At 45.2% G+C, this 15842-nt stretch overlaps 1 protein-coding gene across 1 annotated transcript in view; it reads left to right on the top strand.

Annotated features, from left to right (window-relative positions):
• The window catches only part of LOC132005805 (leukocyte immunoglobulin-like receptor subfamily A member 6), a 28434-nt gene that overhangs the window by 4873 nt on the left and 7719 nt on the right, over positions 1–15842 (top strand). The window contains 3 exon segments of the mRNA XM_059383332.1: positions 11053–11337; positions 12012–12311; positions 14165–14464. Of these exon segments, the coding sequence (XP_059239315.1) occupies positions 11053–11337; positions 12012–12311; positions 14165–14464 (885 nt within the window).

The raw sequence follows: 15842 nt of genomic DNA, 5'->3' as shown, positions 1-15842 counted from the left end.
TTTGTTTTGTGAGATTAAGAGTCACAAAACAAACTGAGGGTTGCTGGGGGGAGGGGGTTTGGGAGAAGGGGGCGGGATTATGGACATTGGGGAGGGTATGTGCTTTGGTGAGCACTGTGAAGTGTGCAAACCTGGTGATTCATAGACCTGTACCCCTGGGGATAAAAATATATGTTTATAAAAAATAAAAAATTAAATTAAAAAAAAAAGAGGATATGAAGGATGAAAAATAAACTTCAAGTCTCTCAAAAAAATTATGTATTATAAGTTGGTTAATTGAACATAATAATAAAAATTTAAAATTAAGTAATAATCTCAACAGATGAGACAAAGCTTGTGATAAAACACTCCAACAATTCATAATGCACACAAAAGCTCATCAGAAATAAAAAGGATTTTCCAACTATTCATGCAGCCATGGTTAGCAATCAGCACCTGGCTTCATCTTCAAAGGTGAGAAGTTGAAGTCCTTCTCTCTGTGATGGGGATGATTCAAGTATGTTTCTTATGACCGTTTGTATTCAGCACAGCATTCAGTTCATATAATTGGAGGTACCAACCAATCCTTTTTTTTTTTCAATTTATTTATTTTCAGAAAAACAGTATTCATTATTTTTTCACCACACCCAGTACTCCATGCAATCCATGCCCTCTATAATACTCACCACCTGGTACCCCAACCTCCCACTCCCCCGCCACTTCAAACTCCTCAGATTGTTTTTCAGAGTCCATAGTCTCTCATGATTCACCTCCTCTTCCAATTTACCCCAACTCCCTTCTCCTCTCTAACACCCCTTGTCCTCCATGATATTTGTTATGCTCCACAAATAAGTGAAACCATATGATAATTGACTCTCTCCATGGTGTCAGCCCCTCGGGATACTCTCCTGGACAGAAGCCTCCCCACCTGCGGGCACCACTCTGCTGTTTCCTGTGCTCACCTGAGCACCTCCATGCCCCTTGGTGCACATCTGAGACCTAGGAGGGGCTGAACCTGGCTCATGGGGATCCCCAAGGAGGATGTACCACATGTCCATGTGCACTGGTGTCCACTCTCCTTTTTGTGTTGATGCTGGTCCAGTGTCCCTGTGTCTGCTTCTCACACCTTCTAGAGCAGCACCTGCAGATGATGACAAAGGGAACTCAGGTGACAGGGCCGCCCGACTCAGAAACCGTCCTCCTTCTCCTGTGTGCATTGGGTCAGACTGGATTCACAGGGTCCTGGTGGGGCACAAGCTCTGGGCACTCCCAGGTCTTAGCATATTTTCAATCAGTCACATTTATATTTTTGTTCATTTATTTATTATTTGTTTATTTACTTATGTAGTTCTTCTTCCCATCTCCATCCACACTGCATGCAGGCAATAACGGTGTTCCTATGACCCAATGACTGACCATCACCTTTCGTGGATACATATTTATATGCCTGTTGTAGATGTGTGCACACAGATCTCTCTCTCTCTCTCTCTCTCTCTCTCTCTCTGTGTGTGTGTGTGTGTGTGTGTGTGTGTGTGTGTCTGGGACTGTGGATATCTGTAAGTAAATGAAGAATGAATTAATAAACATAGCCAAGGAGGAATACTGTAGGTACAGAATAAAGTGCAGACCCTGAAGGAAGGGAGCTGGTTGACATGGAGGGAGAGGGATCCGACCCCAGACATGGGCCCCTCTGTCCTCCTGACAGTCAGGAGCCCCTGGCACCAGCCCCTTATCCATGGACACTGCTGGGACCCCGACTACTGAATAAGTGGGAACTGTCATCTGCAGGGACATGAGCTCAGGAGGTCTTGTGTCCCAGACTGAGCAGAGGACATGCGAGGACATGATGATTTCTGTGCTGGGAGGCTATCTTTCTCTGCAACCCTGAGCTGGTGGGGCACAGCCAGAATCTATCCCGAGTGACTCAGAAGCAGAGTCTGAAATCAAAGAAAACAAGGAGGCTGAAGGAATCCAGTGAGGAGAGCAGAGGAAAGCACTCTAGTGCAGAGAAGGGCTAGTTCAGGAACTGTACAAAACCACATAGTGACAGGGATAGAGGGATAGAGACACAGAACAGAGGACAGGCTGGACGGGGGTCTCTAGCTCCTTCCATCTGCTTCCATATTCCCTGCAGAAGCTGCTGGCACTATGAGCCCACCCCAAAACAAGTCAGACCCCAGCAGTAGTGAGTAGGAAAAATTCTCAGTGATGGGGCTGGTGTGGAGTGGGTATCCTGTGTGGGGAAGCAGGTCCCCTGGGTGGACATGCAGGATCCTGGGTGATTTGGGTCCTCTCTGACCTCTCTGTCCTCATTCCTAGCCTCGGACCCCAGAGATTACACTTGGAAAATCTGACCTGCGTGGGCATGGCTGTCTTGATCCAGGTGGTCCTCAGGATTCTGCTGCTAGAGGCTCAGCACAGCCAGAGAAGGACCCCAGATGCAGCCAGGAGCTAAACACGAGGGGGAACAAAGCCACCATTCCATCTGGCAAAGCTGTGAGCATGCATCTCGGGTGCCCAGAGAGATCTGGAAGAAAGCCTGCAGCTCATGCTTGCTGATCTGTCTGCTGACAACATCGAGGGGGAGCATGGTTCAGGTGCTGGACATGTCTGGGCTGCTTCCTGCCCAGGACTTGTCCCCTGTGACCTGTGGTGCTTTCCCTCCTGCACTTTGGACATCCTTGACTGCCCCCGTCTTTCCTCATGCCTGTGACTTGGGGGTTCCTCCCACACAGCACAGCTGGTTAATACCTTCCTACAGCGGCAGCTCTGGTACACTTTTGTGGGATTCATTTTCCTTCACTTTCCATTTCCACCTTCCCTGATGGGCGCTATTGCCCTCCGTCCCTTCAGTGCAAAACATAGACTATAAATAAGTGGGTGAAAATCAGGTCTACTTTGGAACAGATGAATCCAAAACCGTTCTCTGAACCCTTTCTGGACTCACAGAACTCTTCTGTCTTCATGCGGCGACACCTGGTGGAATCTTCCAGAAACACCATCAGTTTGAGCGAGCTTTGGGGTGTTTGAGGTGTAGCCAGGTGGGGAGCTGCTACACTTGACCCCAACGAATATGTGGGTTTTCCTTTTTTTTTTTTTTTGAAGTAGTGATTCATAGCATTTGCCCATTTCTTTGGTGTAAACACGCCGTCATCGGCAACATCAAGGAGCCATGTGAACCCACTGTGCACCCAGGTGGAAGTCATGAATACACTGTCTTCATGAGTGAGTGTGATCCAGCTGTGGGCTCATCTCACTGGTGATCCCAACGTGCACGTGTGCCTACCTGTATCGTAAACATCCTGGTATTTTCCAGCTCAGTGTAATGCCACGGTTTCAGGGAAACTGACACACAAATCCTACTAGCCACAGGACAGGCAAGAGAACACAATGGCAATATCCATCATTGTTGAAAATACTGTGTACCAAGAACCCCAGTACATTCCGGGTAGGGGCATAAATTGCTAAGGACAAGTTGGGTATCAGATCAGAATCACCTGGTGAAAAGGGATGCAGCTCTGCCCCAGGAGTCCACACCCTAGAGGAAACCATGTGTGTAGGCATGGGCACCTGCGGGAGAATATTGACAAGTGTGTTGCTCAGTGTAGACACAAACCAGAGAGTTCAATCCCACACAATTAGTATTTAATGGCTAATATGGAATGGGAATTTTTAAGATTGAAAATCAGAAACTGAAACCACCAGCAGTGTACAGATCAATTTCATCCTCCACATCGTGTATAGGAAAGCACATGTCAAGAACCCTGCATATAGGACTAATCCATCACATACATAATGTTCATCAAGAGACCAGTCATGAATGGATAAGGAAGATGTGGTCCATATACACTATGGAGTATTATGCTTCCATCAGAAAGGATGAATACCCAACTTTTATAGCAACATGGATAGGACTGGAAGAGATTATGCTGAGTGAAATCAGTCCAGCAGAGAGAGTCAATTATCATATGGTTTCACTTATTTGTGGAGCATAACAAATAGCATGGAGGACATGGGGAGATGGAGAGGAGAAGGGAGTTGAGGGGAATTGGAAGGGGGAGGTGAATCATGAGAGACTATGGACTCTGAAAAACAATCTGAGGGGTTTGAATTGGCAGGTGGGTGGGAGGTTGGGGTACCAGGTGGTGGGTATTATAGAGGGCATGGATTGCATGGAGCACTGGATGTGGTGAAAAAATAATGAATACTGTTATGCCGAAAATAAATAAAAAATAATAAAAAAAGAGACCAGTCGTTTTTTAACCACAACAGACTAACTTCAACCCCATAAATAATGGGAGGAAAGTCTTCCCATAATCCATTATGGTGGTAAACCATACAAATGCCTGAACTATGTATAGGTCCATCTCTAAGAATCTGTCTGTTCTTCCTCATGGACTCGCCCTCTGTCCTATCAGACCATCATCCTGAGCACCTGGGAGGAACCTCAGTTCCAGCTCATTCCTCGTCTGTCCCATCCCTAATCTCTGAGAGTTCAGGACAGACAGCTGTGTGCAAGAGTACTGGTCACCAGGGTCAGAGTTCTCTCCACTCCATTCCTAGATGGAAATTTATTAGGGACCTGACCTTGAAAACAGATACAGAACCTCTTGACCTTAGTGTTGTATTAAAAAGTAGAAATAGGGCATCTGAGAGGCTCTGTGGGTTAAGCCTCTGCCTTCAGCTCAGGTCATGATCTCAGGGTCCTAGGATCGAGGCCCACATGGGGCTCTCTGCTCAGCAGGGAGCCTGCTTTCCCCTCTCTCTCTCTGCCTGCCTCTCTGCCTACTTGTGATCTCTCTTTGTCAAATAAATAAATAAAATATCTTTAAAATATATATAAAATAATTTTTTTTTAAAGTGGAAATGACTTTTGGGTGGCAGAGAGCTTCCAACACAGGAAAACCTCTAATGACAATCCCTGGAATAATTCTTGCCCACAGCTAATAGTTCCTTCCCTTATGGATCTTACTTCCAGAGAGAGAAAAGAGTGGGACCTGTGAAGAAAGACCCCCATTTCCTCTGAGGTTCACCATGCACGAGGGTCCTAGATATGCTGGCCCATTTCCATGGCAATGGCAATATGACCCTCTACACCTCTACACCTTCAGGAAGAGAAATGCTTTGAGCTCAAGGAAACCAGGCTCTATGAGATCCCAGAAAAAACCAGCAGGCCCCAAGCAATGACTGTAGGCATTGCAAATGCCCCCGAAAGAAAGTGTCCCTGGTGAGTGGAGTTGTCATCTCAGGGTCCTGTGTCTCCACATGAAGCCCATCTTCCCCTTGTGACTTGAAGTACATTAGGGACCAGACCTGGGTCATGGTGCTGCTGATTCTCACAGTAGCCCCACTGAAAAATCTCTGTATGCTGTTCCACACCCTTCGAATAACAACACTTTTGTTCTAAGTGCAACAAACAGATTAGTTCTCTCATAAACCTCAGCAGGACATTAGCAATACTATTGTCATTTGGGAGAATCATTTTCCCATCAAAATCCAAAATTTTTTGGTGAAAAACACATCCACAGGGTTTGGGGGAGGCCAGGTGTTGCTTGTTCAGTAACTCAAGCCCAGAGAGATGAGTTACTTCTTGAAGGAAAGGCGATTGAATTTGTATCAAATTCAGCTGCTTCCATTCAGTAAGCCAGAAAAGTTAAAAAGAGGGATTACCAGGGGCAGCTGGGTGGCTCAGTGGGGTAAAGCCTTTGCCTTTGGCTCAGGTCATGATCCCAGGGTCCTGCCGCTGAGCCCCACATTGGGCTCTCTGCTCAGCGGGGAGCCTGCTTCCTCTTCTCTCTGCCTACCTCTCTGTCTACATGTGTTCTCTGTCTGTCAAATAAATAAATAATCTTAAAAAAAAAAAGAAGGATGACCAAAAAATGTTTGGGGTGGTATCTATGTTTCAGAGAAAAAAACAGCTTAGCAGGCTGGTAAACAAGATCCAAGTTTTCTGGCTACAGAAACAGCAAGATGCCAGATGACTTTTCAAACTTACTTGTTAGTGACAACCATAACACAATATTTGTGATATTTGAAAGATACAATAAAAGCTGAATTGATGTGGAGGAGGAGGAAACGATCTCATTTATAATAACATCAATAATAAAATATTTTGGAATAAATTTAACCAAAGAGGTGAAAGCTATACCCTGAAGACTGTAAGACTTTTGATTAAAGAAAATGAAGAAGACACAAACAAATGAAAGATGTCCCATGTTTATGGGCTGGAAGAATACTATTGTTAAAGTATCTCTATCACCTGTATTATCCCAATATGCATGTTAGCCTGATATCTATAATAATGAGAATGGATAAATACATGTTGATATATTCATGCAAGAAATACTATATTGTAGTACAGAACAATGAAATGGAGCTATAAAAACTGTTATGTGGAGATTCCTTAAGAAATTAAAAAGAGAGCTGCTTTATGACCCCCCAATTGCACTACTGGGTATTTACCCCAAAGATACAGATGTAGTGAAAAGAAGGGCCATCTGTACCCCAATGTTCATAGCAGCATTCATAGCCACAATTCATAGCCACAGTTGCCAAACTGGAAAGAACCAAGACACCCTTCAACGGACAAATGGTTAAAGAAGATGTGGTCCATATACACTATGGAGTATTATGCCTCCATCAGAAAGGATGAATACCCAACTTTTCTATCAACATGGGCAGGATTGGAGATTAAGCTGAGTGAAATAAGTCAAGCAAAGAGAGTCAGTTATCATATGGTTTCACTTATTTGTGGAGCATAACAAATAACATGGAGGACATGGGGAGATGGAGAGGAGAAGGGAGCTGAGGGAAGTTGGAGGGGGAGATGGACCATGAGAGACTGTGGATTCTGAGAAACAAACTGAAGGTTTTGAAGGGGTGGGGTGGGAGGTTGGGGAGCCTGGTGGTGGGTATTATGGAGGGCACGTATGGCATGGAGCACTGGGTGTGGCGCATAAACAATGAATTCTGTTACACTGAAATGAAATTAAATTTAAAAATTTTTTAAAAGGTGAGTTTCATTCTTCTATATATAGCTGTCCAGTTTCCCCAGCACCATTTATTGAAGAGATTGTCTTTTTTCCACTGTGCATTTTTTCCTGTTTTGTCGAAGATTATTTGACCAGAGAGTTGAGGGTCCATATCTGGGCTCTCTGCTCTGTTCCACTGTTCTATGTGTCTGTTTTTGTGCCAGTACCATGCTGTCTTGGTGATCACGGCTTTGTAGTAAAGCTTGAAATCAGGTAACGAGATGCCGCCAGTTCTGTTTTTCAACATTTCCTTAGCAACTTGACGATTCTCTTACACCGTACACAAAGATAAACTCGAATTGGATAAAAGACCTCAACGTGGATTCCTCCTCTAGGAATCCATCAGAATCCTAGAGGAGAACATAGGCAGTAACCTCTTTGATATCACCCACAACAACTTCTTTCTAGATATGTCTAGATATGTCTCCAAAGGCAAAGGAAACAAAAGCAAAAATGAACTTTTGGGACTTCATCAAGTTCAAAAGCTTCTGCTCAGCAAAGGAAACAGTCAACAAAACAAAGAGGCAACCCACAGAATGGGAGAATATATTTGCAAAGGACACTACAGACAAAGGGCTGATATCCAGGATCTATAAAGAACTTCTCAAATTCAACACACACAAAACAGATAATCATGTCAAAAATGGGCAGACGACATGAACAGACACTTCTCCAATAAAGACATACAAATGGCTATCAGACCCATGAAAAAATGTTCATCATCACTAGCCATCAGGGAGATTCAAATTAAAACCACATTGAGATACCACCTTACACCAGTTAGAATGGCCAAAATTAGCAAGACAGAAAACAACATGTGTTGGAGAGGATGTGGAGAAAGGGGAACCCTCTTCCACTGTTGGTGGGAATGCAAGTTGGTGCAGCCACTTTGAAAACAGTGTGGAGATTCCTCAAGAAATTAAAAAGAGAGCTTCCCTATGACCCTGCAATTGCACTACTGTGTATTGACCCCAAAGATACAGATGGAGTGAAAAGAAGGGCCATCTGTACCCCAATGTTTATAGCAGCAATGGCCACGGTCGCCAAACTATGGAAAGAACCAAGATGCCCTTCAACGGATGAATGGATAAGGAAGCTGTGGTCCATATGCACTATGGAGTATTATGCCTCCATCAGAAAGGACGAATACCCAACTTTTGTAGCAACATGGACGGGACTGGAAGAGATTATGCTGAGTGAAATAAGTCAAGCAGAGAGAGTCAATTATCATATGGTTTCACTTATTTGTGGAGCATAACAAATAGTATGGAGGACAAGTGGAGATAGAGTGGAGAAGGGAGTTGTGGGAAATTGGAAGGGGAGGTGAACCATGAGAAACTATGGACTCTGGAAAACAACCTGAGGGTTTTGAAGGTGCGGGGGTGGGAGGTTGGGGGGGCCAGGAGGTGGGTATTAGGGAGGGCATGAATTGCATGGAGCACTGAGTGTGGTGCAAAAACAATGAATACTGTTACACTGAAAAGAAATAAAAAATTTTAAAAATATTATTAATAACAACTTCAAACTGGCTAAAATTGATCTCAGGTAAAGATAAATTGTACCCCAAATCTATAATAAACTGTCACAAGAGATTATTTGAAAAAGGTTATTATTGAAAATAATAAAACTGAGGTTCATATTAATGCAAAAAAATAAGAAATTAAATTTAAAAATTTTTTTAAAAAGAAGGTGAATTTCCCATAGCATTATATTAATGGATACTTAAATTTAGTAACATTGAGAGAGATATATATAGATAGACACAGAAAAATGGATCTCTGAGTTTGGATTTCTGGGTCATATGATGAATTTCAGGTAAAACCATACAATCCAGAATTTATGCGCATTGTTCTTTGCTAATAAAGTGATATTCTACAATTCTAAATGACTGCATAATTCTTCAAAAGGGAAATTAAATAAGTTTTGAAAAATATGGGTTCAGTATCAGAAATGTCAGCTTAGAAAATCATTTTGACTGTACTGTCATTTGCCCCAAAGATACAGATGTAGTGAAAAGAAGGGCCATCTGTACCCCAATGTTTATAGCAGCAATGGCCATGGTCGCCAAACTTGGAAAGAACCAAGGTGCCCTTCAATGGACGAATGGATAAGGAAGATGTGGTCCATATACACTATGGAGTATTATGCCTCCATCAGAAAGGATGAATACCCAACTTTTGTAGCAACATGGATGGGACTGGAAGAGATTATGCTGAGTGAAATAAGTCAGTGAATAAGCAGAGAGAGTCAATTATCATATGGTTTCACTTATTTGTGGAGCATAACAAATAGCATTGAGGACATGGGGCGTTAGAGAGGAGAAGGGAATTGGGGGAAATTGGAAGGGGAGGTGAACCATGAGAGACTATGGACTCTGAAAAACAATCTGAGGGTTTTGAAGGTGCGGGGGTGGGAGGTTGGGGAATCCAGGTGGTGGGTATTGCAGAGGGCACAGATTGCATGGAGCACTGGGTATGGTGCAAAAATAATGAATACTGTTATGCTGAAAATAAATAAAAAATAAGTTTAAAAAAGAGAAAAAAAAGAAAATCATTTTGATTCATATATTATAATTCTTTTTATAATAGTATCTACTAGATATGTTGTATGTTACATACGGAGATTTTGAAGCTTAGATTTAAAGAAAAAAAAAACGATTATCCTTTCATCATTCTGGGAATGAGACATTGTGTCTGAGATGTGTTTCAAGTCTCACCACAGTAAATGATGTGACACTACAGGTCCAGTCTAAACGATTTCCAGGAAGCCCAACTTTACCCTCAGCTGAGCCCCACAGCCACCTAGATGCAGAGTAAGAAGAGTTTCTGTGCATCACCTTTCCTCACTGCGGTCAGCTTATGAACATGAACAGGGCCCCATTTCACGACATCCTGTGTACTGTCAACTCTGTTGGGTCACCGTGCAGCAGGAGCAGCACCATGTCCCCTGCAGTCGTCAGCCTCGCATGTCTTGGTGAGTCCCAGAAGGCGACGAAGAGGGGGAATGAATGGTGGAAATACTGGCTTGGAAGGTTGGGTCTCTCCACCGCAGAAAATTCCCATGGGGACAAAGCAGACCTGATGGTGACGCTCAAACCAGGTCGGGGGAGTGGGAGGCTGGGTCTTCTATGGAGATGGACAATCCATCGTGAGTCTTTCTTTCCAGGGTTCTTCTTCAGCCAGAGGATTGGGGCACAAGTGGGTGAGTCCTTTCCCCAAACCTTGGGCTTCCATCCACTCAGAATAAGAGAATTCCTGTAATAGGAAGGCAGACGGCGCAGGAGGTTGGGTGATTGTTTGACTGTGGGAGGAATTGTGGGTGAATCTCTTGTGAACTAGAAAGTAGGGGGCCCAGGGAAACCCTAGTCCCAATATTGGTCCAGAGACCCTCCCTACACCTTCTTCCCCCGGGCTCTAAAGCCATCTTAGAAGCCATCTAGAGCCAGGCTCTAAAGCCATCTGGAGGATACTGCTGCTCAGACCTGGGGGGGTCTAGGAGGAACTGGTGCTGTCTGTAGATCAGGGTTGGCAAGCAGTGCCAGGAAAAACAGACTGTCTGAGTCTGAGACAACTACTTGAGCTCTGCAGTACACCCACGAGGGTAGGAGCCCCAGGCAGCTGCCACTGATGTTCCCCAGGCAGCTGCCACTGATGTTCTCAGCAGAGGGGAGAGATCCCCATTCCAGGACCCCTGGAATTCCACCACATTCCAACATGGCACTATCAGGTAACCTGCTTCATGGGTTTGCTGATGTTATGGCATATACATAGGTCATCACTCTCCTGTTCAGCATTTCCTTTGTCTTCTTTTACATAACTAACTTACATTACTAACACCTAGGAAGAGCCCACTGTTCAGTACTCACCCAGAACTCTCAGCTGACATGTGTGTTGTAGGAGAGGACTACATGTCTGTGTATTGTGGGGAGTCTTTGTGTGGTGTGGGCATGATGGGAGTGGAAAGGAGCCATGGAGACTTGGAAAGAAGGGAGGCCTCTGAGTCAAGGGAGGGAAAACCAATACTGTGACTCCTCCTCCCCCAGGTGGTCAGAACAAGCCCTTCCTCTCTGCCTGGCCAAGCCCCGTGGTTCCTCAAGGGCAGCATGTGACTCTTCATTGTCGCTCCCATCACAAGTTTGAAACATTCAGACTGTACAAGGACAATGACATCTTCATCTCCAAGCTCCATAGCACAATATCGCAATACGGTGTCCTCATTGGCCCTGTAACCCCAGAACATGCAGGAACTTACAGCTGTCGTGGATCCTACCATGATTCCCCCTTTCTGTGGTCAGCACCCAGTGACCCCCTGGTGATTGTGGTCACAGGTCAGAGAACACCTGTCTAGAGGGTCTAGTCACGGTCCCAATCTTCCTAATGTCAGATTTCCTGATGGAAGTGTTAGTCAAGTCCAATTAGAACAATGGGAATGGCTCCAAGTATTGTAGATGAGAGGGCATTTCATGAAGGTGGGCAGAATAATGGCCCCCCAATGACATCTGTATCATAACACTCCATGTCCATGAATAGTCCAAGGGCAATTAAGGGTGAATATAGAATTAAGGTTATTAAGCAGGTGACCCTGACATGGGGGGATTATCCTGGATTATCCAGGTGAGCTTGCTGTAATTACAAAGTAGAAGGAAGCAGGAGAATGAGCTTCAGAGTCATGCTGCCCGAGAGAGTCCACCAGCCACTGCTAGCCTGATGATCGAGGAAGGAGTCACAAGACAGGGAATACAGGCAGCCCCCAGGAGCTAGAAAAGACTCAGGTGCGAATTCTCCCCTTCAGCCTCCATAAGGATCCCAGTCCTCTCAACCCCTTCCTTGATCCTAGCCCATAAAACCCATGTTGGCAGAGATAGACGTGGATATTCAGACAGAAAAGGATACAGAGGAGAAGGAGACAGACAGACACAGGGCACCCTCAGTCATTTCAGATCCCAGGAAATGGGGTGAGGCAGGGTGGCTCCTTCTCAATTTACAACATCTATGTTCTTAGGAATCCACAGAAAACCTTCCTTGTTAGCCCAGTCAGGTCACCTGGTGAAATCAAGAGGGAATGTGACCTTGGTCTGTTGCTCAGAGATCCTGTTTGAAAGCTTCATTCTTCACAGAGAGGGGGTATCCAAGGACCACTTGTACCATGCTGGTCAGCACCATCATGGGGGCTCCCGTGCTAACTTTTCCATGGGTCCTGTGACAGCCGCCCATGCAGGGACCTAAAGGTGCTTCGGTTCTCTCAATCGCTCCTCTCATGTGTGGTCTACCCCCAGTGACCCCCTGGACATCGTGATCACAGGTGAGACTGTCCAGACCTGTCCTCATCCTCTCGGAGATACAGATAAGACCTGGAAGCCCCAGGTGGTGAAGAAAGTGATGAACATGGGTTTTTATGAAGAGAGGAAGCCTGGGCGCAAGCTACACCAAGAGAGACAATGACAGAAGAGAAACTGTTTGTTATAGGGTGCAGAGACAGAGTCAGTAATGGAGACAAAGAACAAAGGGACATATAGAGTCAGGTACACCCCCATCAGAGACAGGGTGCCCTTCCACCCTGAGTTTGTTCAGAGACCTGGGACAGTTTAAAATGTGGTTTCCAATTAATGTCCATGCCCTTTTCTCTAACCAGGTGAACCCAAAGACACACCATGTATGTGACCAAGTTTCAGGGCCAGGCTGGCCTATCTCAGGCTGGTGACTGATGGGCCCCAGGTCTTCACCGCATGTGGCACCCACAGATGCTGCATGCACTCTCACATGCCTTCATCCCATGTGGTTGAGCCACAATAGGCCCCAGGAAATCATGCTCCCAGGGGGAGGAGCCCGAACCAGCCCCTTTGTGTGGTGTGTTTTATGGGTTCCCAAAGCTGATTCTCAGGCCTATGTTGAAGGTTACCCCAGATGTTACAGGATTACTGAGGTCAAAGCCCACAGAGAGTTGCCATCAGAGAGAAAGCAGAGTCAATGTGTGTCAATGTACATAGAAAGTTTCTGTGTAAATAGACCCAAAAATGCATGTGTGCATGTGAACACACACACAGAATGGAGGGACAACAGAGAAAGTCAGACAGATAGACAGACAGACACTGGCTTGGAGGCACAAAAAACAAAATAAAGAAAAAGGGATAGAGAAATAGAAAGATGGAGAGTGCAGATAAAAGCCCTAAAGGGGCTTTGCCCCCTGAGAGTGGGGCAAAAAGAGAAAGATGATGTGGGCGTGGGTGACAGAGATCCCAGAAGAGGACTGGGGACAGAGAATCAGAGCAGGTCACAGAAACCAAGGTGATGGAGATAGATGATAGATAGAGAAATGATGATAGATGATAGATAGATAACAGATGATGATAGATAGATAGATACATAATAGACTGATACATCATGATAGATATATAGAAGATAGATTGATAGATGATTGATAGATAGATGATAAATAAAGAGATAGGTGACAGATTGATAGAAGATAGATAATAGATTGATAGATGATAGATAGATAATTGATAGATGATAGGTACATAGATAGGTGATATATTGATAAGTGATAGAAGATAGAGATGATAGATGATAGTAGAGAGATAGATGATTGATAGATGATAGAAAGATACATAGATACATAGGTAGATAGGTTATAGATTGATAGATAGATAGATAATGCAGAAAGACAAAGACAAGGTGGAATGAGAGACTCATAAATAAAGTAAAAGGCATCTCAAACCAACAGACTCCAGGAGGAGCAGAGAGAGTAAGGCAGCACAAAAGGGAAAAATAGGGGCACCTCTGGGTGGCTCAGTGGGTTAGGCCTCTGCCTTCAGCTCAGGTCATGGTCCCAGGGTCCTGGAATCGAGCCCCGCATCAGGCTCTCTGCTCAGCAGGGAGCCTGCTTCCCTTCCTCTCTCTCTCTCTCTGCCTGCCTCTCTGCCTACTTGTGATCTCTCTCTGTGTCAAATAAATAAATAAAATCTTAAAAAAAATTTTAAGAAAGGGAAAAAGGATAGGAGGGAAGCAAGCACAAGAAACAATAGGAGAGGTGGACATGAGGGGACACAGTGGGCCTTGGGCTCTGGGAACAGGGGGAGAGAATTCTCAGTCCAGGTGTGAAGGACACTATGAGCAAGGAAGAGCCTCTCTGTACTGAACTGCCTCCACTTCCTTCAGGTCTACATGAGAAACCTTCTCTCTGGACCCAGCCAGGCACCGTGGTGAGGACAGGAGAGAATGTGACCTTGTCCTGCTGCTCAGAGAGGTCCTTTGATGTGTACCATCTATGCAGAGACGAGCAGCCCCATGAGTGTTGGCTTGCTAAGGGGCAGAAGCACGGCAGTGCAACCCAGGCTGACTTCCCTCTGGGCCCTGCACACCCAGCCATGGGTGGGACCTACAGATGCCACGGCTTCTTCAACACCTCTCCTTGTGAGTGGTCAGGCCCGAGTGACCCACTGTACCTTTCTGTCACAGGTGAGGAAGTCCAGAACCTGCCCTGTGTCCAGTGATTCAGGATAGATTTGAAGGTCATACGACAGGGGAGTCCTGCTGGTACTAGTGGGATGCTTAGGAGTTCTGGGGAGATGGAAGCATAGATAGAGACAAGGAAGGAGAGACTGAAGACTCCCCTCCAGCATCCTCCTGCATGGCTTGTGTGGTGGCCCAAACCGGGGATCTCTGTCCCCAGGAAGATGGAAAGAGATCAGGGCAAACCCAGAATCAGGAGAGAAGAGGCTCAGTTTATGGATATCAGACGTTGCATTGGCACCTCACCATTACCCACTTCCTAGCAGCCCTTCCTCACCTCTCAGCCACAAAGTGCTCTCCAAGGTGGCATGAGTGTCTTTACCACAAGATGGAGAAGCCTCCTCTGTAGTAGAGGTCCTTTCCCCTTTTCGTCATCAACCTCTCCCATCTCCTCTCAGCAGCTTGAAGGTCCAGGGAGTCAAGGCCCCAGAGATTCTAGGGAGGGGTTCTAGGAGCTCCCAGGAGCTCAATGTTAGATGATGAGGAGCTTCAGTGGGTAGAAGACAGTCAGTTCCACTTCTCCACCTCTTTCCTGGCTTGCTTTTTTATGAGACTCTTCAAGTAGTTGCCTCCCATCCACAAAACCAACCTCCAAAACTGGTGAGTAAAGAGTCCTTTTTATCCCTGTTTGTGGAAACCTGACAAAGAGAAGCCTTGGGTTTGAGTGTTGGCTCAGCCACCTTCCGGTTCTGTGATCTTATTACCTTCCCTCTCTGATCCCCAGACTCTATGACAGCAGAAGCGGTCTGGGTCAGCACGGGGCCAGTGAGGACTCTTAACCTCTAATGTTCTGCATCAGAGACCTCCTCCAGGAGAGGAGGGTGAGAATAAACCTGATCTCCTGGCTGGGAATAATGCTGGGCTTACTCTGTTCCCATTCCTTCTATTAATTAATTTATTTATTTATTATTTTTTAATTTTTAATTTTTTATAAACATATATTTTTATCCTCAAGGGTACAGGTCTGTGAATCGCAAGGTTTACACACTTCACAGCACTCACCAAAGCACATACCAAAGCACATACCCTCCCCAATATCCATAACCCCATCCCCCTTCTAAGAACCCCCCTCCCTCCAGCAACCCTCAGTTTGTTTTGTGAGATTAAGAGTCACTTATGGTTGGTCTCCCTCCCAATATCCCATCTTGTTTCATTGATTCTTCTCCTACCCACTTAAGCCCCAATGTTGCATCACCACTTCCTCATAGCAGGGAGATCATATGATAGTTGTCTTTCTCTGCTTGACTTATTTCGTTAAGCATGATACGCTCTAGTTCCATCCATGTTGTGGCAAATGGCAAGATTTCATTTCTTTTGATGGCTG

This window comes from Mustela nigripes, chromosome 17 (genome assembly GCF_022355385.1).
Source record: "Mustela nigripes isolate SB6536 chromosome 17, MUSNIG.SB6536, whole genome shotgun sequence".
Classification (NCBI taxonomy): domain Eukaryota; kingdom Metazoa; phylum Chordata; class Mammalia; order Carnivora; family Mustelidae; genus Mustela; species Mustela nigripes.
This window is presented reverse-complemented; position numbering and strand designations above follow the sequence as displayed.